The sequence below is a fragment of the Beta vulgaris genome, chromosome 2, assembly GCF_026745355.1.
Source record: "Beta vulgaris subsp. vulgaris cultivar EL10 chromosome 2, EL10.2, whole genome shotgun sequence".
Taxonomy (NCBI): Eukaryota; Viridiplantae; Streptophyta; class Magnoliopsida; order Caryophyllales; family Amaranthaceae; genus Beta; species Beta vulgaris.
The window spans coordinates 35,013,276-35,033,543 of NC_079203.1; the positions used below are offsets into that span (position 1 = coordinate 35,013,276).

A 20,268-nucleotide genomic window follows, 5' to 3' on the forward strand; every position below is an offset into this window, starting at 1 on the left:
CACCAAAAATTATATCATCCACATAAATCTGAACCACTAGGATGTCTGTTCCTTTGGATCGAAGGAACAGGGTCCTATCAACTTTGCCTCGCATAAAGTCATTAGAAAGTATGAATTTTGAAAGTCTTTCATACCATGATCTAGGAGCTTGCTTAAGCCCATAAAGAGCTTTATCTAGCTTATAGACATGATTAGGAAGATCCGGGTTTTCAAAACCAGGAGGTTGTTCCACATAGACGTCTTCAATCAAATATCCATTTAAAAAGGCACATTTGACGTCCATTTGGTACAACCTAAAACCCATGAATGATGCAAAGGCAATCAAAATTATTATTGCTTCTATTCTAGCTACAGGAGCAAAGGTTTCATCGAAGTCAATCAATACTTCTTGTTGATTGTACCTTGGCTACGAGTCTGGCTTTGTTTCTTATGATGTTCCATGTTCGTCTAGCTTGTTCCTGAAGACCCATTTTAGTCCAATCACCTTTTGGTTTTTAGGCTTGGTCTCAAGATGCCAGACCTTGTTCCTCTGGAACTCATTCAGTTCCTCTTGCATGGCGTTTATCCAGTCAGACTCCTGTAGAGCATCATTGTGATCCTGTGGTTCTGTCATAGACAAAAGGCATGGAAAGCACAAAATTTTTTTAGTTGGGATCTCGTTTGAGTTCCCTTTTCAATATCACTTACTATTAAATCCAATGGATGGGATTTCAAGTGTTTCCACGGTCTTGGTTCAAATCTTCTTGTCTCTGCTCCTCCAGTTGAGGAGCTTCATTCGTCTCGTCTACTGGATGAATTTCTGGTGCTGTTCCTCCTGTATAACAGGATCAGGAACAACTATCTCTTCTTCAGAAATATGCTTTTTGTCGGTTCCTGCAGGTGTTAGTTCCTCATCAATGTTTACTGATCCTCAATACGAGTCAGTCCTATTTCAAAGTCATTTTCATGACTTGGTTCCTGCAGAGAGTTAGTTTCATCAAAAATATGGACACTTTCCTCAACACACATTGTTCGTTTGTTGTAAACTCTATATGCCTTACTACTTAAAGCATATCGGATAAAAACAGCCCCATCGCTTCTAGCATCAAACTTTCCTAAATTGTCTTTACCATTGTTATGTACAAAGCATTTACAACCAAAGATTCTAAAGTACGAGATATTGGGTTTTCTTCCTTTGAGAAGCTCATAAGGGGTCTTCAAGACAATTGGTCTTAGCATGACTCTATTGATTATGTAGCATGCCGTATTCATCTTCAGCCCAAAATTCTTCGGAAGATTGCTTGCTATGATCATTGTTCTTGCCATGTCCTCCAAAGTGCGATTCTTCCGTTCTACCACGCCATTTTGTTGTGGAGTTCTAGGAGCTGAGAAGTTGTGATCAAGACCTTCATTTCTGCAAAACTCATCAAATTTGGAGTTTTCAAACTCCTTACCATGATCAGAACGCAAGTGTTAATTTTAAAACCACTTATTCTTTGAGTTCTTTTGCAAAGTTAACAAATTCATCAAATGTCTCATCTTTGCTATGGAGAAAAATAACCCAAGTGTATCTTGAAAAATCATCAACTATTACAAGCACATATCTCTTACCAGATCGACTTTGGATTCGAACAGGGCCACACAAGTCCATATGAATCAATTCAAGGGACTTTGTGTGCTTACCATTTTCTTTGATTTGAACGAGGATCTAACTTGTTTACCTTTTGCACATGGTCCACAAACTTCATGGTTTGAGACTTTGATAGTTGGTAATCCAACACCAAGTCCTTACCACTTAGCTTCTGGAGTAATGCCATACTTGCGTGACCACATCTTTTATGCCAAAGAAGTGGTTCATTATCGACGGCACTTAAACACGTTAGATTGTTCCTAGGAACAAGGTTGAGATCAACAACGTAGATGTTCCCTTTCCTTGTTCCTTCTAGAATTTTGGTACCTGTTCGTGCATTACTTACTACACAACATTCATCAGTAAAATTTACACTGTTCCCTTTGTCGCAAAATTGAGAAATACTAAGCAGATATGTTTTAAACCCTCGACCAAAAATACATTGTCTATGGAATGTGACTTAGACTTTCCTACCTTCCCTATTGCAACTATGTTACCGGTAAGATTGTCTCCGAAGGTCACAGTTCCTCCATCATAGGCTGAAAGCGAGAGAAATTTCTCTTTATCTCCTGTCATGTGTTTAGAACAACCGCTATCGAGGTACCACAGGTTGTTCCCCCTCACTTTAGCCTGTATCAAAGCAATCAGTCAGTGGTAGGAACCCAGTTTGACTTGGGTTCCTCTGTCGGGTTTGTATTTTCTTTAACTTTCCAAACTTGTTTAACTAAGTGGTGTTCATTTCAATATGTTCTTCTCTGGAGGAACAGTCAGACACTAAGTGTCCACTGTTCTCCCAGTAAGAGCATATTCGGCTGCTTGGAAGATCAACATATTTTTTTTTATTTTTTTTTCTTCTTGTGATTGAAACCTAACCCACTTCTTCCTTCATTTTTATATTTTTGTATCCAGCTCACTGGATCAGGAAGAGTCGTTCTTGAAGATTCCATTTTCTCTTTAAGTACCAGATATTTATCAAAACTTTTTCATGTTCGAATTTTAACTTTTCGAACTCGGATCTGGTATTTATAGAGGAACTGGTTCCTTCAGGAACGAATAGTTTCAATTCAGCCATTTCCATATTCAAGAAATAATTTTCATTTTTAGCATTTTCAAAAGCTTCTCGAATACGTCGGTTTTCATCAAAGACTTCAAAGAATCTTTCCTCAATGTTTGCATTCACTGTTTTAAACCAATTTGAATGTCCTTTGGTGACTTCTAAGGCTTTTTCTAAATTTTCTTCTCTAACACAAATGGCCTTGTAGTCATCCAAAGTTTCCAAAAGTAGTTTTATTAATTGATTCTTTGAAAGTTCTTTTAACTCTTCTTCATAACATTTATGCGTACCTTGTTGTTTGGCAAGTCTTCTTCCTCGTGTTTTTGCCATGAGACATAAATGAGCTGTCTCCTCTTCTGGTTGTTCCTGCCTCGTCTGAATCGGATTCTCCCAGGCAGCACCATGGCCCTTCTCATATCAACTTTTGAGAAAGGTTTTTGTGTTCCTTTCCCTTCTCCTTGTACTTTCCTTTGCTTTTTCATTTTCCCAGAGAGGCATTCCTTTATAAGTGATCCGGACTTCCACACTTGTGATAGCTTAACTTTCCTGGCTTTTTCAAGTTCTTCCCTTTGTAGTTTTTGTTGAAGAACTTTTTTAATCTTTTCACGATCAGTGTTGCCTCTTCATCATCAGTTTCTAAATCCTCTAAGTCATCGGACTTGAGAGCCAATGCCTTAGGCCTATTAGAGTCAACTTCATGAGTTCCTAGATGGATTTCATGAGTCAACAAGGAACCGGAAAGTTGTTCGATATTGAATGTGGTGAAATCTTTTGTTTCAAGCAGCGCATTAACCTTTGCCATCCATTTTTCATCCTGAGGAAGACTTCGTAGAACTTTTTGTACTTGTTCCTCCGGAGTGATGATCTTTCCTAGAGATTTAAGTTCATTAATGATGTTGGAGAACCTTGTGGGCATCTCTTGAACAGACTCCTTAGGCTTCATTTGAAGTAGCTCATATTTGTGCATGAGCATGTCAATCTTTGATCTCTTGACTTCGTTTGTTCCTTCGTGAGTAACTTGAAGAAGTTTCCACATTTTCTTGGCTGATTTGCATCCCATGATTAGATTGTGTTCATGGGGACCAAGACCACAGTGGAGATCGAATCTTTTTGGCCAAGTTATTCATCTCTATCTTGTCAAAGTCATCTTTATCATATTTGGTGAGTGGCTTGGGGATTTCTTCACCTTTTTCATTTTTCTCTGTGCCTTCGAAGTCACCAATCTCTATTACTCTCCAAACTTGATAATTTTCGGCCTTGATAAATATTTCCATATGATTCTTCCAGTATGGATAGTACTTGCCATTGAACATTGGTGGACGCTGAGTTGAGTAACCTTCTTCCAATCTTTCTCCTGATGTGTTCATCGTTTCCAGGAACTAGCTCCTCAGTGTGAACTGATTTTGGAGGAACCGAATGTACTTTCACTAAGAATATTACATAAAATTCTGAAAGTATATCTTATAAGATCATTACAAAACTCTATTTGTAGGGACCTTTCTTCTCGAGTTCTTCTCCATGATCTTCTCCAAGATCTTCTCCATAATCACACGTAGCTTCAACCACTTCTCCACAATATGTCCGCTGTGATAATTCTGTTGGCAGTTGGGTTTCCTTAAACATAGCCACTTCTCCACGTTCACACGCCTTATAAATAGATTAGTTGTTGTGGTTCCTAAAATGTAGGAACTACCTCAACGAGCTATTTTTAAGCGCATGCTTAGGTTAGTGTTTGGTGGCTCCTAGATTGTAGGAAAAATAAACATGCTGCACACACTAACTAAACAAAATATTATGGAAACTTAATATATTAAATTTGTTACATCCATAATATTAACCGAATATCACAAATAAGATATTAACAACTTAATCTTGATCAAACTCCTAATCAATTCATCATAAGTTATTTATCATGTTATTCGTGAAGTCTAATAATAAATAAACTAACTAAAACTAAAAGAATAAATCTAACAAAATAAAATAAACAAAACAGGAAAAATAAATCTAAGACATGGCATTACTTCTAACATAATAAACTAAAAACCGGACTTAATAAACTAAAATCATGTAAACTTTAATTATATGTCATTATCAAAATAGTGAAATAAGAGTGACGATATCTTGAAAATGTCCAAACTAAGTATACAAATAACTATTAATTTCAAAGAGAAAGAGTAGAAATCAGATTTTTGCAGTACTAAAAGAGCAATATCTTTATATCCATTAAAATAAGGTTTGTTACGTTATGATGTCTCTAATCGATCAAGTTAGTTAATATACGAGGTCAAGGGTGCTAGCCAATTAGAACCCCCAATCAACTAATATAATTAATCCCTAGATATACGCACACAAAATATGATTTGAAAAATGCGTTACAAATGAAGATGACAGACGCCGTTTATTAGTAAGAAAAAACATCCAAGATTGGAGAGATGAATGAGTTCACGTTGCTAAGCTAAGAGACAACTAGAGCACGAAAAAGCCTATTCAGCATATTCTTACCTGTCCATTACCTGTCTATGTTCTCTTCTCTCCATCCTTTCATTTCTTTTGTTTAAATTAATTCCCACCACATTACTCCAGCTCCTTCATTATATTTTCCTCTTCTTCTCCTTCACTCCTCTAGTCTTTCTACTCTATTCTTCATAATTCCTCTCAAAAAAATTCTCACTTATATTACTACCAAACACTTCCTTCTTAACTCATTAAGATGACAATGAGCGACTACAACAACAACAACAATAATGATAAATCGCCATTTGGTGATACGACTCTTACCAAGGTTTTTGTAGGAGGATTAGCATGGGAAACACCTAAACAAGCCTTGTTTGAGCATTTTGAAAAATATGGTGAGATCTTTGAGGCTGTTATCATCTCTGATAAGATCACTGGCAGATCCAAGGGTTATGGCTTTGTAAGTTGTCTTTCACCTCCACATTATACACTTTCGCATAGGGGTTTTAGTTTATGTAATCCATGTCAATAAAAAAATTTAGAAATTGCATAGTATAGGGTTGATCCCAAGACCTCGAGTACATATATTAATGTTTTAACCACCACGCTAAGTTGTATTAGTGTTATTATCATAAAGTATTATATTAAAAAATTAATTTTTTTCTTACCGGCGGGAGCATAGCCCGGGCCTACTAACTCGTTTTCGTCCTATATTGTGGGCTTTATAATCCTATCGTGTTGTATCTCTTTTACATCTGATCTTCTTACAATGCCAAAACACACATTGTACCTATACAAACGGTATAGAAATAATGACGACTCTTATAGAAAATACTGACACTCATCATAATAAAAATAAGGATTACACTATATTTAAGTAGTCCACTATTACAATTCACAAACTCTGTTAAATTGATTTCATCTAACTTAGTTGGTAGTCTTGTAGAGATGGTATCCAAGGATCTAGGATTGAATCACATCTACATCACTGCTTTCAGCGTGTAGTTCATATGTGATTTATAGTTGATTTGCAATAATAATTAACTTCTTTATTAAAAAAAAATGTGCAGGTGACCTTCAAGGAGCCAGAGGCAGCAAAGAAGGCATGTGAGGATGCAACACCAATCATCAACGGGAGGCGAGCAAACTGCAACCTAGCAGCGCTCGGGGCTCGCCGCCCACCTCGATCATCGTCGACAACTCCGCAACCCCATCATCAACGTCAAGCATCCAATGGAAGCAATGGCAGCGGAGGTAGTGGTGGCAATGCATTAAGCCCCACCTCAGCTGCTGCGCCACCTGCTGGTCATGTGCAGTGGTATTATCCAGCTGCTGTTGCTTCTGGTCGTGCTACTTCACCCACCCCAACGACACCGTTTCATGCCCATCAGCACCATCAAGCTGTTCCCTTCTATGGGTAAAAATCAAAATATTATTTGATTGTACTAATAATTAGCAAAGTTATGTGCGAAAAGTTATTCACTTTTGCCCTACTTTTTCTAAGGAATTTGGTACTTGCTGCTAATAAATTTCTTCAACTTCAATTTTCAGGTATTCTCCTACCTACATTGCAGCTGATGTTGGCTACAATCATGTAAGTAACTGCAATAGTTCAGTTTGATATTAACAATTTAAATAGCAGTAAGTAAACTAATAGTATACCGACCTTATTCTATTAGGAAATGTTTTTGGACATTTTAAAGGCAGTTTGCATCACAAATTGTGCTACGTACAACTTGTTTCACATGCTATAAGCAGAAACAGTAAAATTTGTGACTGTTTTCTTAGAATCGCGGATAATTTAATTGCAAAAGAGAAAAAAAAAAATCGACTTTTAAAAAATGGTGTTAGAGCAAATGAGCAACGTAAACCGGTTTCGATTTTAAGTCATGGGTAGTTGGATAACACTCGTACAAGACTTTATCAACTAAACTAGATGTCATTTATTTTAAAGTACAGAATAAAACTGATTTGATCTTAAATTTTAAATGTCATTATAAGACTTACCAATTTTAGACTCCATCTTCAGTTTGATATTAGTTAGAATTCGATTTTGGATGCTACTGTACTTGTTTTACAAACATTTACGATACATAATATGCTAATTGCTGATTATTTTGTACCAGAATGTCACAGTATTATTTTCAACTGTATACTTGCATAAATTTTCTAGTTGTAATAACTTAACAAGACTAAACTTGTACACGACAAAACAAAATCGTGGTCCTACATCTAGAAATTTAACAATTATTTTTGCTTATACTAAACTCCTGGTATCAATTTCTTTTCACTACATTAAATAAATTGATCTAATCCATGTCCACATTCTCCTTCCTTTTCCAAAACTAAGCATCGTTATTGGAAATAGAGCTCTAAATCTATTTTCTGAATCGTAAACTTTTCTTTAGGCCAAATATATATATATATATATATGTAGTTTATATTATCACATCACTTAACTAATTTTCTCAATCAATCTTTGGGAGAAATATATACGTAAGAAATCGTATTGTTTTATATTTTATCACATCATTTAACTAATTTGTCGCTAAAATTATCGCATTTGTAAGACTTTGGTCAATTTGGATACAGGATACTAATGCACAAATATATGTCCATAATTTTCAGATGGAGTGACCAAGACCAATTAGAATTTCGATTTTTCTAAATTTAAAACGATAACTCAATAACTAATATAGAATTGGGGATTAACTTTCTTCTTCTATTATTTAATTGGTTTATTATGTTGACTGAGTGGTCAAACAATATGTTTTGCAGAAGTTAAGCTACAGTGGTGGGGCCTACATAAACGGGGGGCACTACCCACAGATGTATCCAGGGCAGGCTTTGATGGCGGGAGCAAACACATTGATGCCAATGTACCCATTTTACCCTTACTCTCACCAACATCATCACCACCAGCAACCCCATCACCAGGCCGCTATGGGCCTACCAGCCCACATTTTTCCACCCACATCAGCTGGCCCAATGACTGCTCCCCTTCCTATTATTACTAAGCCCACTACTCCTGTTTGCATAGCCCCTCCTACAGGTAATTTTTGTAACCTCTCCTTTTCTTAAATTTTGTAATTTCTTGCATTAGGCTAGATCTGCCGAACGAATCGGGTTTGGGCCGGATCAAATTTTGCTAGCCGGGCCTAATGATTAGGCATATGTGTATGTTTTGCCTCTCTTTAACCGTTAAACGTAAATAAAGCTATGAATAATAATATTATAAGTGTTGGTAGAAATGATGAAATATGTTAGCTTTTTAAATACTCCTTTAGTATAGGTTGCTAGCTCATTAGTATTTTTAGACTAACCAAGGATGTCTTGGCCTAATAGTTACTGATTAAGATTGAAGTGCTGTGAACGATAGGTCACAGGTTCGAATTCCCCCTCCTCTTCTTTGTACTTTGTACCGCCTTCATGGCGCATATGGATAAAATAAAATTACATTTGATAACTCGTCCTGTCTAAAAAAATCAGAAGACTAGTTTTAATTACATTTAAAAAAATTGTTAACTCATGTTAATTACTACATGCAGTGGTGTAGTTGGCAACTTGGCATCAATCATTCCCTTCGTCCCCGGCCTATGGCTGTCTTAGAGACATGGTCGCAACTATTTTTGCTGGCATGACATGTGTGCAACTATCAATCCCATTCTATGTGTTTACTGTAAAGTTTCACCATATTTTAATGGAAGGAAAAAAAAAGAACAAATGCTTTTCACCCAAAAACAATAAACAAAAAACAGCTCAAGACCGGCCACTTTGTCCAACCAAAATAAAATAGAAAAGATTTTGAGATTTTCTAACATGTGCTCATAGACATACAACAACCATTATACTTACTTCGTTTAGAAATAGTTGTACCATTTATATTTTGTGCACTATTCACATTTTACACTTAAATTGTATTTGTTGATTAATATTTTAGGAAAAACATAGTCATGTGAGGTCTTGTTAGATTTGTCTCGATGTAAATTTTATTTATATAAATTTTTTATAATTTTTATTTATTGATAATGAAATATATTAATGGTTAAAATCATATAGCGGCATGCGTGAAAGTTAGAAGTGGTGCAACTATTTCTAAACGGATGAAGTATTTCGTAAATCTAACAAATTCCAATATGAGAAGAAATTAAATTATTTTGCTGTAAGGTTTATCATAGTCAAATTTGTACCTTTTCTTTCTATTGTTTTTCTTTTAAATCGACGTCTTGATGTTAAAAGTATAATGTGCCATGTAGCCGAAAAATACATGATAACTATTTGAGGTCAGATAAGTAATGGTGTTTTCATTCTTTAGTGATCAAGATAAGAAGGTTCTATATATAAGTATATGATAGTAGTATTCAACTTCCATTGATAATACCCATTTTGTTAGCTAGTTATATAATATTGAAAAAGTAGGTATTTACGGATGAATTAGCATTATCATGAATGCGTGAATCTTAAAATGAGATGTTCTTCACAACATTTATAAATTATATTGCCATAAATTATCGAGTTATTGCAATCAATGAAAATGTCATAATATAATTTGGGATACAACAGTTGCTTATTAGTTAAATTTATTTATGCAAAAAAATAAAAGCTGATACTATGGGATTCAGTGTGCTTAACTGTGGAGTAGGTTCAGTTGGAGCAGGAAAGAACTTGAAGAATTGCAGCTGATATTCAATTATTACAACCTAAGGAAGTTGGTGTCTTTGCCTCAGAATCACATTATTATCATCTCATCTGGGACAAGCTCTTCTTCTCAACTAAAACAAGAAAAAGGGAAAGAAAGACCTTTTTTTTATTCAATTTAATTTGTTTAATAATTTTTTTAGTTATTAATCTTTATTCTTAGGTATTGGATAATTAATTAATTAATTAATATATTCATTTATTCTCTCTTTTTCTTTCTCTCTCTAACCTTCATAATGCAAGATGGGCTCTGAGGTCCTATTGATGAAAATCATGTAATCAACCTACATACATATGAATGATATCTAAATGGGAATATTATTTTATAATATGATTTTCATGTGCATAATAATTCGAACACCCCATGCCCCTCCTTTCTTTCTTTCTCTAGTTATTCTCTTCAGATTATGGAATCTTTACAGCTGTTTCTTTGATGAATTAGAATTGTAGATGAGATTTTAAGATATGGAGTACTACTGGCTACTGAATGCTAGAGATCAGATTAAGTATTATATTTGCATGTTCTTTGAACCATTTATGACTTGGCCACATGCTGTTGAATCCTTGGCACTGACCATGACAACATGCAGAATGACAGAATATATCCTTATAGGATTTGCATTCAAAACAATTGATTCAAACGTAAGAGCTAGTGATCCGTAAATCAAGTACAACATCTTGATTTTTTTTTTTTCAAACTCTCGAACAATTATATTCTAGATTCGGAAATAACATTCACATATTCTGTTTTCATAAATCTTCGATACGAGTGAAAATTCTAAGACGTTTATTTAAACAAAAAAATGAAAATGAAAGAGTAGGACTACAATGAATGTCAACCACAGGTTTTATTTTTCTTTTCAAATGTTTTACAAGATACAAAAATTATTTTATATAATTACTTAAATTGATTTATATGGTTTCCGAATTTGCCACAAAAATGGAAAAAATTCAAAAAGTCTGATAAATAATTATGCTGATAAGAAAAATAGTTCACTTTTGCTCCTTTCTTCCCTATCCTCAATGGAGCTTTCTCTCTCTGTCAAAATATTGAGTCTCACAATCTTTTTGCTTGCTTTCTCATTCATCAACCACGGTTAATATACAGTACAAAGGAATGGGAGTGAGTTTAGGAAACTATCCTAACAAATCCCATAAATCAAGCATGACAAATCGCTAATTACAACCCTAAATATATGCCATATCCTTATCAACCCCCCTCCCCCCTCAAGTTGGAACATGGGGATTTAAAATGCCCAACTTGGAGAGTAGAGTGTCAAACTGATGTTTGCCGAGAGCCTTTGTAAATATATCAGGCAATTGAGTGGTAGTAGGGACATAAGAAGGAGATATGAGTCCATCATTGATTGCATCACGAACAAAGTAGCAATCAACTTCAATGTGCTTTGTCCGTTCATGGAAGACGGGATTTTTAGTAATGTGTAAGGCAGATTGACTATCAGAAAAAAAATCGGATAGCTTTAGAATAATGCACCCCTAAGCTAATGAGCGATAGACAATATGTTGCTTCTTGGTTTTTCCAGGAGATAGGAGAGTGAACAAGAAAAACAAGCCAACTAGAGAGAGAACGGCGAGTAATGGGACAAGCAGCCCAATCTGAGTCACACCAACCTTGTAAGGTCAAATCAATGTCGGCACGGAGAAGAATACCTTGACTTGGAGTACCTTTCAAATACCGAACCACCCTTAAAGTAGCTTCCAAAATCCTCGATACGAGGAACTTGCATGAATTGGGATTGAATATGAACACAATAAGATAGATCAAGACGAGTCACAGCTAAATATATGAGGCGGCCCACAAGCCGACGGTAAGATTATGGTTCATCAAGCAAAGCACCAATAGCGAGACCTAACTTATGGTTTTGTTTGATAGGAAAACCACACGATTTTACCCCCAAGAGACTTCAGATATGATGTCCAAAGTGTACCTCCTTTGGCACAAGAACAAACCCAAAGAGCTACGAGCAACTTCAATGCCAAGAAAGCATTTTAGAGAGCCAAGATCTTTCATGAGGAAGCAGTCATTCAAATATGCTTTAAAAGCAGTTAAAACAACAGAATTTACCAGCAATAATAAGATCAACAACATACACAAGAACATTGATCTATATAGAGCCACTAGTGAAGGTAAATAATGAGTAATCAAAGTAGAATTGAAGAAACCCATACCCCTTCAAGGTCGTGACTAGTTTGGCAAACCAGCATCAAGAAGCCTGTTTCAAACCAAATAAATAGAGATTTCCGGAGTCGACATACCATATTTGGATGCGAAGCTTCAAACCCAGGAGGAAGTTTCATGTAAACTTCTTCCTCAAGATCACCATGGATAAATGCACTATCAACATCCATCTAATGAAGTTCCCAATTCTTAGCAGCAGCAATACCTAGAAAAGTACGAACCGTCACCATGTTGGCAACAGGGGCAAAGGTATCTGTGTAATCAAGGCCTTTAGTTTGATGATAACGAAAAACAACAAGAAGATATTTTAACCGTTCAAGAGTCCCGTCAAAATTGAATTTGTTCCTATAGACCCATTGGTTACCCAAAGCACGTTTTCCTAGAGGTAAGAGCTCCATGGTCCAAGTCCTAATTTCTTCCAAGGCGCGAATTTTATTGTTCATGGATTCTCGCCAACTAGCATCTCTCATGGCCTATTTAAAAGAGCGCGGTTCTTGAGCAGTAGTTACCGCTGCAAGAAAATTTCGGTATGGCAATAAAAAACTGTCACAAGTTATATAATGTGCTATAGGATAGGAAGTACCTGAGGGATGAGAAGAAGCATGAGAAGGGGAGGATGGACTCTTAGCTTGCACCGTGTGAGTAACATAGTCACGCAAAAGAACAGAGGGCTGCTTAGCCCGCAAACCACGCCCAAGAGAAAATAGCTCATCAGAAACGCTGACAGATGGCCAGTAGACAAAAGCCCAGGTTCGAGCTTAGAGCAAATAGGAGCAGGTGTGGTAGAGGTGGGCTTAGGTGCTAAGTTAAGCACTGGGTCAGAAGGCCCAATTGTTGTATCAGGTAAGGAAGTGGGAGAAGGAGCATTAATTGGTTCCGAGTTTGTGTTGAAAAAATGTAAAGGTGTAGGTTGAGTCATTTTTGAGCTGAGATTTGGAGGAGTAGAGCCAAGAGACAAGGGAGGCATGAGTTCGGGTTCCACAAGATCCACAAGTTCATCAAATTAAATATCAGTATCACCATTCATCTCCACCATATTTGGCGACAGAATATTGGCAGTTTTGGGTTCACGAAAGGGACAAGTTTCTTCAATAAATTTAACATCGCGTGAAACAAAAAATTCATGAGTATCAAGATCAAAAAGTTTCCAACCCTTTTTTTCGAAAGGATATCCAACAAATAACCATTTTCGACATCGGCTAGCAAATTTGTCACTCTTTGCCCGTTGATCATGGGCAAAACACAAGGACCCGAAAATACGAATAGCGTCAAATGAAGGAGGATGAGAAGATAAAATTTCAAAGGGAGTTTTATTGGCTAAGACGGGGGTAGGAGTGCGTTTATAAGATGAGCTGCAGCAAGAATACTTTCCCCCCAAAAAATAAAGGCAAATGGGCTTAAAATCGTAAGGCACGGACAACATTCAATATATGTTGAGGTTTTCTTACAACTAGACCATTTTGTTGAGGGGTTCCCACACACATGAAGTTCGAAAAAGAATACTCGTAGCCAAAAAATAATCATGCAAACATTTAAGTTATGTGCCATTATCACTTTGCACAACTTTAATAGTTTGAGAGAATTGGTGGTCAATCATAGCAACAAAGGACATAAACATACAAAAAAAAACTTATGTTTTATAAGTAACAGATAAATCCAAACATTGCGGGAAAAATCATCCACCAAAGTCAAAAAAAATGTAGCTTCATTAGGAGGAGGAATATTTATAAGGTCCCCGTAAATTACAATGGACTTTCTCAAAAATCCTAATGGAAACAAGATCAATAGTACGAAATTTATGTCTAGTCTGTTTTGCACAAAAACATATTTCGCAAGCTTTATTGAAACTACCTTTAAAATGCTGACAAGGAGGTAGTAGTTTGACAATATTCTCTGAAGTGTTGCCCATACGCTTATGCCACAAATCCAAGATACAACTACTCGAATCAGTAGAGATATGGTGCACAAAATCAACCTCTTTGAAGTAATAGAGTCCATCCCTCCTAATTCTTATTCCAATCAGAACCCTCGACTGGTCCTGAATAGCACACATTGAGGAAGTAAATGTCACAGTACTTTGCAAAGAATCATCCATTGAGACACCGAAATTAAATTTCAACTTAAATGAGGGACAAACAAAAGATGATGAAGAGTGATGGAATAGGATAAACGAACCGAACCCGCTTGTTTAGCAATGACAATTTCACCATTATTAGGAAGACCCACCATCAATCGATAATGTCATTATAAATCAAACATAAATTCAGCATGGCCTTAAACATGATTAGTGGCGCCGATATCAATGATCCAAAGCAAAAGATCAAACTCACCTGTCAAGCGATCATCAGATTTTTATATTACCAATAAGGCATGCAAGGGTCTTCCATTGCTTGGCTGACAAAACATGAGATGAAGATGTGCTGCTGCCGGCGGCACTGTAAGAAGCCATGGTGGCATTAGCTTGGGTAGGTGGATGACCACGGCCAGGAGCGCGGCCACGAGCAGCATCGCCTTTAATCTTTTCTTCGAGCCATTCTGGGCAGCCAACTATTTCCCAGCAAGTTGTAGCCTCATGACCGGATTTATGACAATGACTGCATAGAAGATGAGATTTGTCGGCATGGCTACAACCACATCCAACACCAGGAGTGGTGAGTAGAGCAAAGCCGAGGGCTACATCGGGGACTTTATCTTCCGGTATGGCCTTGGAAAGACGAACTCGTTCATTTTGAACCATTTATTGATAGGCTCGTTCAAGAGATGGTAAGGGGTCTTGTGAAAGAATGTTTGCACGAGTATTGGCATGAAAATCAGAACATGCGCCCATAAGAAATTGATGTAACATACGAGTTTGCCGACGAGCTTGATGTTGAGACGCTACAGCACACTTCGAACAGCATGTACATGTATTGATAGGTTCATGTTGATGTAACTCCTCCCAAAAGGAATTAAGTTTGGCGTAGTATGTCGCGACAGTCATGATGCGAGATTGCTCCAACTCAGCAATGGAAGAATAAAGTTGTTGAATACGAGGTCCATTGATGATAACATAGCGGGATTTGAGAGTATCCCACAAGTGTTTTGCATCTCGGTATTTGGAGATGGAAGATTTAACTTCGGGGATAATTGTGTTCATGAGCGAAGACACTAACATAGCCTGAATTGTAGACCAATATGATGGTGTAGGGAGGCGTAGGTTCGGTAATGGTTCCATCAAGAAAGCCGAATTCACGGCATGCCTCCAACGCCATTTGCACGTCATTGGCCCAGTTATCATAATTATTTTTATGAAGCCGGGTCGAGGTAATAAAGTCACCCGGTCGATCTTGGAGAAGAAAAGTCAAATTTTGGTGGTGGTTGTGGTGGGGTTTCGTCACTAGCCATAGTAGTGTTTTAGAGAAGAGAATATGGTGATTTAATAGCTAAACTAATACCATGTCAAAATATTGAGTCTCACAAACTTTTTGCTTGCTTCTCATTCATCAGCCACGGTTAATATACAGTATAAAGGAATGGGAGTGAGTTTAGGAAACTATCCTAATAAATCCCATAAACCAGCATGACATGTCGCTAATTACAACCCAAAATATATGCCATATCTTTAACACTCTCCTGTCTACAACTTTCTCTCCTCTTTATATCATGAAATGATAATAATTCATGAACAGATCATGAATTTGTGATGGAGATGGTATAAAAATGAAAACCAAATTTTATATATTGGAGAAATAAGTTTGGTGAAATTTCTCTTTCCTCTCTTCATCTTTGAAACTTCATGAGGCACCCTGGAATTCATGAATAAACCATGAAATAGAGAGTCGTTGGCTAATCATTATTTTCAGAAAAACCAAGATATGAGTATGAACAAGAACAAATTCAAAATCAAATTCTACATTATTACGAATTTCACCAAAACTTAATTTGGATGATTCTATGATGTTGAAAAACCTTACTTTGTACCTCCACGAAGACGATATATTATTTCCTTAAGTATTGATTACCAAAGGTCCAACAATTTTAAAGTAGAGTGATTTTTTTAAAGGAGAAGGAAGACAATTTGAAATGTTGAAGATTAGATGACGGAACATAAATTTTAGGTAATTATTTAAAAAGGTTTATGTAATTTCCTACGCCATTCAGAAATCAAAATACTTCTAATGCTACACTTTAAAAATGTATTAGAAAGAAACACTTCAAATCAATAATCCAAAGTACAAATAAGTAATCAATATGTATGTTTAATTCAAATTATCAATCTAGAGTTATAAAGTAAAAATAAATAATCAATAAAAATGTATTAACACTCAAAAAGATATTTTGATACGACATTACATAAAATATTACAAACGACCTCTATATTTGTTTCACGATCTTATCCTCCATATATTTTAATTAATCTTAATTTTTTTGCCAATGTGAGTTTTATAATTCATTGACAATGTCAACACAGGTTCAACCTCTTGTTGGGTAATAACCTAAAACAAACATATTTGGGGATAAATTGGGCTTTTTGGCATAAAGAGGGATAATGAGATCCCATAATTTTATTCCATGAGGTTAGGTGAAGCATGGGCCTAGCATCATTGTCCTATCTCAATAAAGTTGTTTTACTGAGTAATGGAAGTGTATAAGGGTTGACTAAGTTCCATACCGGTCCTGAGGAAACGCTTAAGACCGACTTGGTCAACGTATTTGCGAGAGGGCCGTTGACTACATCATACCGGCATTATCAGGATACCTTGATGGTACTCTTAACCTGGGCCATCCTCGTATGGGCTTGGGTCTAATCCAGTAATTATCCAACATGCCTTTGGGGCTAAAGATAAGTATTAAAAGAGGATAGAATTGTATCTAACCAATGGGACCAGAATCCTATCTTAGCAAGGATATTGTCGGCTCCTATAAGTACCTCATTGATCTGAGTCATAAGGTACATTCACATATATTATTATTATACTCTACTTGAGATATACATGTTATTACCCTTTACTGACTTAGGCATCGGAGGGGCGTTCCTTGGATCAAGTCCCGAGGTTAGTTTACGTGTTCTGTCTTGCAAGACATCAAACCGGCTTATACACTCGATGGGTACCGGTTCACTCCAACGCATTTATTCCATATCGAAACAGAAAATATATTGTGATTGTGAGATAATCTCGCATTCAGAGCACATGTTTTTTAATGACCAAACACATGGTTGATAATAACCTATAACCGATAGTTTTGGATTAAATTGGGCTTTTTGGCACAATTGCGGACAATGAGGGCCCATAATCTTGTCACGTAAGGTTACGTAAGATCTTGGGACCAATAGATGAAATAGCATCATTCTCCCATCCCTATAAAGTTGCTTCGTTGAGTAATGAAGAATATCCTGCATTGATTGTATCAATGCATGCAGGTTTAGTAATGACCTAACACATGTTTCGTAATAACACAAAACCATTAGGCTTTTTGGCACAAGGAGGGACAACTGGAGGGCACATAATTTCATTCCATGAGGTCTAGTGAAGTCATGGGTCCAATGCATCAAGTGACATCCTTGTCCCATCCCTTTAATGTTGTTTTGTTGAATAATGGGAATAGATTCAAATTGATTGAATATCCTCCACTTAATGTCAACACAGGTTTGGTTATGGCTCATGTAGTGTTTAGTAATGACCTAACATCTTATTTGGGGGTAATTTTTGGCTTTTCAAATACAACGATGGACAATTGAGCATCCAAAAACTTATTCATAAGGTTTTCTGAGGTATTGAGCCTAATGGACCTAATAACATGATCTTTTTTAATTTCCATATGATTGCTTTGGTGAGTAATGAGAATAAGTTGTGATTGGGAGATTAAATTGTGATTGCTTTCTTTAGCATTTAAAACAGATTTTCGAAATATACTTTAAAAATCAATTATCAGGAATAATTAATGTTGAAATATTGAAAATGCAACTAATTATTAAGAAATTCAATTGGGCCTTAAAATTGGGCTTGTATTTACTAAATCAAATTTATGTTTCGCTTTTGGGCTTAGCTCATTTGAATTCTCTTATCTTTGGACCGGACCTTTTACGCTGATAATATGTTTCATCATTGGGTACTACATGGAAAACAGGATTTTGTGTCTACACTAACAAAACCTTATCACTAGTGAAAAAATGAAGAAGGCTTGCGCTGAAAATGGCTTGTAGGGCTGCGCTTTTTGACAGCAGCCCTTTCAATAGCAGCCCTTCACTTTTTAAGTAGGGCTGCACTTTACAAGCGCAACCTTTCACAACGAAGGGTTGCGCGTTTTACTGAAATGCGCAGCCCTTCAAGCTTAGAAGGGTTGCGCTTGTTAAAAAAGCGCAGCCCTTCTAAGCTTGAAGGGCTGCGCTTTTATTAACAAGTGCATCCCTTCTAAGCTTGAAGGGTTGTAGCCTTCAGCAGCCCTTCTACTTAGAAGGGTTGCGCTACATCAAAAAGCGCAGCCCTTCTGTTAAATTTTTTTTTTTTGTAAATTAATACAACACCCTACAGCATGCAGCCCTTCCCACCCACAGCCTCTGCCCACCCCAACCCACCCCCACCCCTTCCCACCCCTGTCCACCCCCCTGCCCACCCCCAGCCCACCCCTGCCCACCCCTCCACAGCCCCCAGCCCACCCCCTGCCTCTGCCCACCCCAGCCCACACCCTTACCCACCCTCGGCCCACCCAGACCTGCTACCACCCATGCCCACCCCTGCCCACCCCCTGCCCACCCCCAGCCCACCCCTGCACAGCCCCCAGTCCACCCTTCTGCCACACCCCATCCACACCCCCTGCCCACCCCTGCACAGCCCCCAGTCCACCCTTCTGCCACACCCCATCCACACCCCCTGCCCACCCCTCTGCCACACCCCTGCCACCAGCCATGCACCCCCATCCCCAGCCCACCCAGCACGCCCCACCACCCACCCCCACCCCCACCCCCACCCAAAACCTCCCTTGGACAAAAACAAATGCAATAACATATGACAAGTGGAGAAAGGTAATAATTAACTTCAAATATATTTAATAATGTAAAAAGTGTACATAGAATCGATAGAAACTAATACATTCGAGCTAAAATGTATCATATACAATCATCGGTAATGTGGTACGCCAACTTATCCTGAACTTAATCTATTTCTTCTTTGGTGAAGTTCCTCGATCTTGGTGTGGAATTCTTATAAACCTTACAAAACAACCAAGGAATAAACACATATATAAGAATTCAATCATTTTACCGTAGTTAGTAGTTCGAAAAATGACATATACCTTCCCGAAATTCAATCAAAAACAAATCCAAGCCTAAAAGTCTACACACTGGTTATAATATGCCTCATATAATGATGTTCAAAGATAATTTGGGGTTAAATGACTTGATAAGTACATTTTAGGAGCGAAAAGGCCAAAATAGGCCGGAAATGGCCTTTTCGTTCCCGAAATGCAACCAACAACAAATTAAAGCCTAAGAATCTACATACTAGTTATATTATGCCTCATATAATCATGTTCAAAGAAAATTTGGGGTTAAATCACTTGATAAGTACATTTTGGGAGCGAAAAGGCCAAAATAGGCCGGAAATGGCCTTTTCGTTCCCGAAATGCATCCAACAACATATGCAAGTCTAAGAATCTACATACTAGTTATATTATGCCTCATATAATGATGTTCAAAGAGAATTTGGGTTAAATGACTTGATAAGTACATTTTGGGAGCGAAAAGGCCAAAATAGGCCGGAAATGGCCTTTTCGTTCCCAAAATGCAACCAACAACAAATTAAAGCCTAAGAATTTACATACTAGTTATATTATGCCTCATATAATCATGCTCAAAGAAAATTTGGGGTTAAATCACTTGATAAGTACATTTTGGGAGTGAAAAGGCCAAAATAGGCAGAAACTAACATATACTAATAATTAATTAATAAGTTGCATACATTTTGAAGATCATCAACATGTTTGCAACGGTTGACGATATCGAGCATGAACCTCATGACGTAATACCCACACGCAAGTCCACCTTCTTGTAGCGGACACTAAATTCACCAAAGGTTGATGTTAGATGTGTATTATGTGTTTCTATATAAGCAAAAAAAAATAGTCATGTTACCTCGACTGAATGCCAAACAGGAGATTTTGTTGGTCGAATTCCTATTGCATTAACCTCCTTCATCACACTACATCAGTACACATTATTATAAGATTAGATGTACATTTAATATTATTAAGTGCGCATATATTGAGTTTCGATTA

At 37.0% G+C, this 20,268-nt stretch overlaps 1 protein-coding gene across 2 annotated transcripts; it reads left to right on the forward strand.

Moving 5' to 3' along the window:
- Positions 1–5,130: 5,130 nt before the first annotated feature.
- Positions 5,131–10,026, forward strand: LOC104884283 (probable RNA-binding protein ARP1). Of its 2 annotated transcripts, none has more exons than XM_010668905.4 (5): positions 5,131–5,577; positions 6,188–6,534; positions 6,669–6,711; positions 7,896–8,169; positions 9,760–10,026. In XM_010668905.4, exons 1-5 carry the CDS (start codon positions 5,374–5,376, stop codon positions 9,798–9,800), a joined length of 909 nt encoding a protein of 302 aa, XP_010667207.1. In that variant the 5' UTR covers positions 5,131–5,373; the 3' UTR covers positions 9,801–10,026. The 2 variants fall into 2 exon arrangements, with proteins under 2 accessions (XP_010667207.1, XP_010667209.1); XM_010668907.4 differs by having other exon boundaries at positions 5,141–5,577; positions 9,740–10,026.
- Positions 10,027–20,268: the final 10,242 nt, after the last annotated feature.

Coding starts and splice junctions, on each gene's coding strand:
- LOC104884283 (XM_010668905.4), top strand. CDS start 5,374: ATGACAATGAGCGACTACAACAACAACAACAATAATGATAAATCGCCA. Junction 5,578..6,187: donor GATCCAAGGGTTATGGCTTT/GTAAGTTGTCTT, acceptor AAAAATGTGCAG/GTGACCTTCAAGGAGCCAGA. Junction 6,712..7,895: donor CTGATGTTGGCTACAATCAT/GTAAGTAACTGC, acceptor TATGTTTTGCAG/AAGTTAAGCTACAGTGGTGG.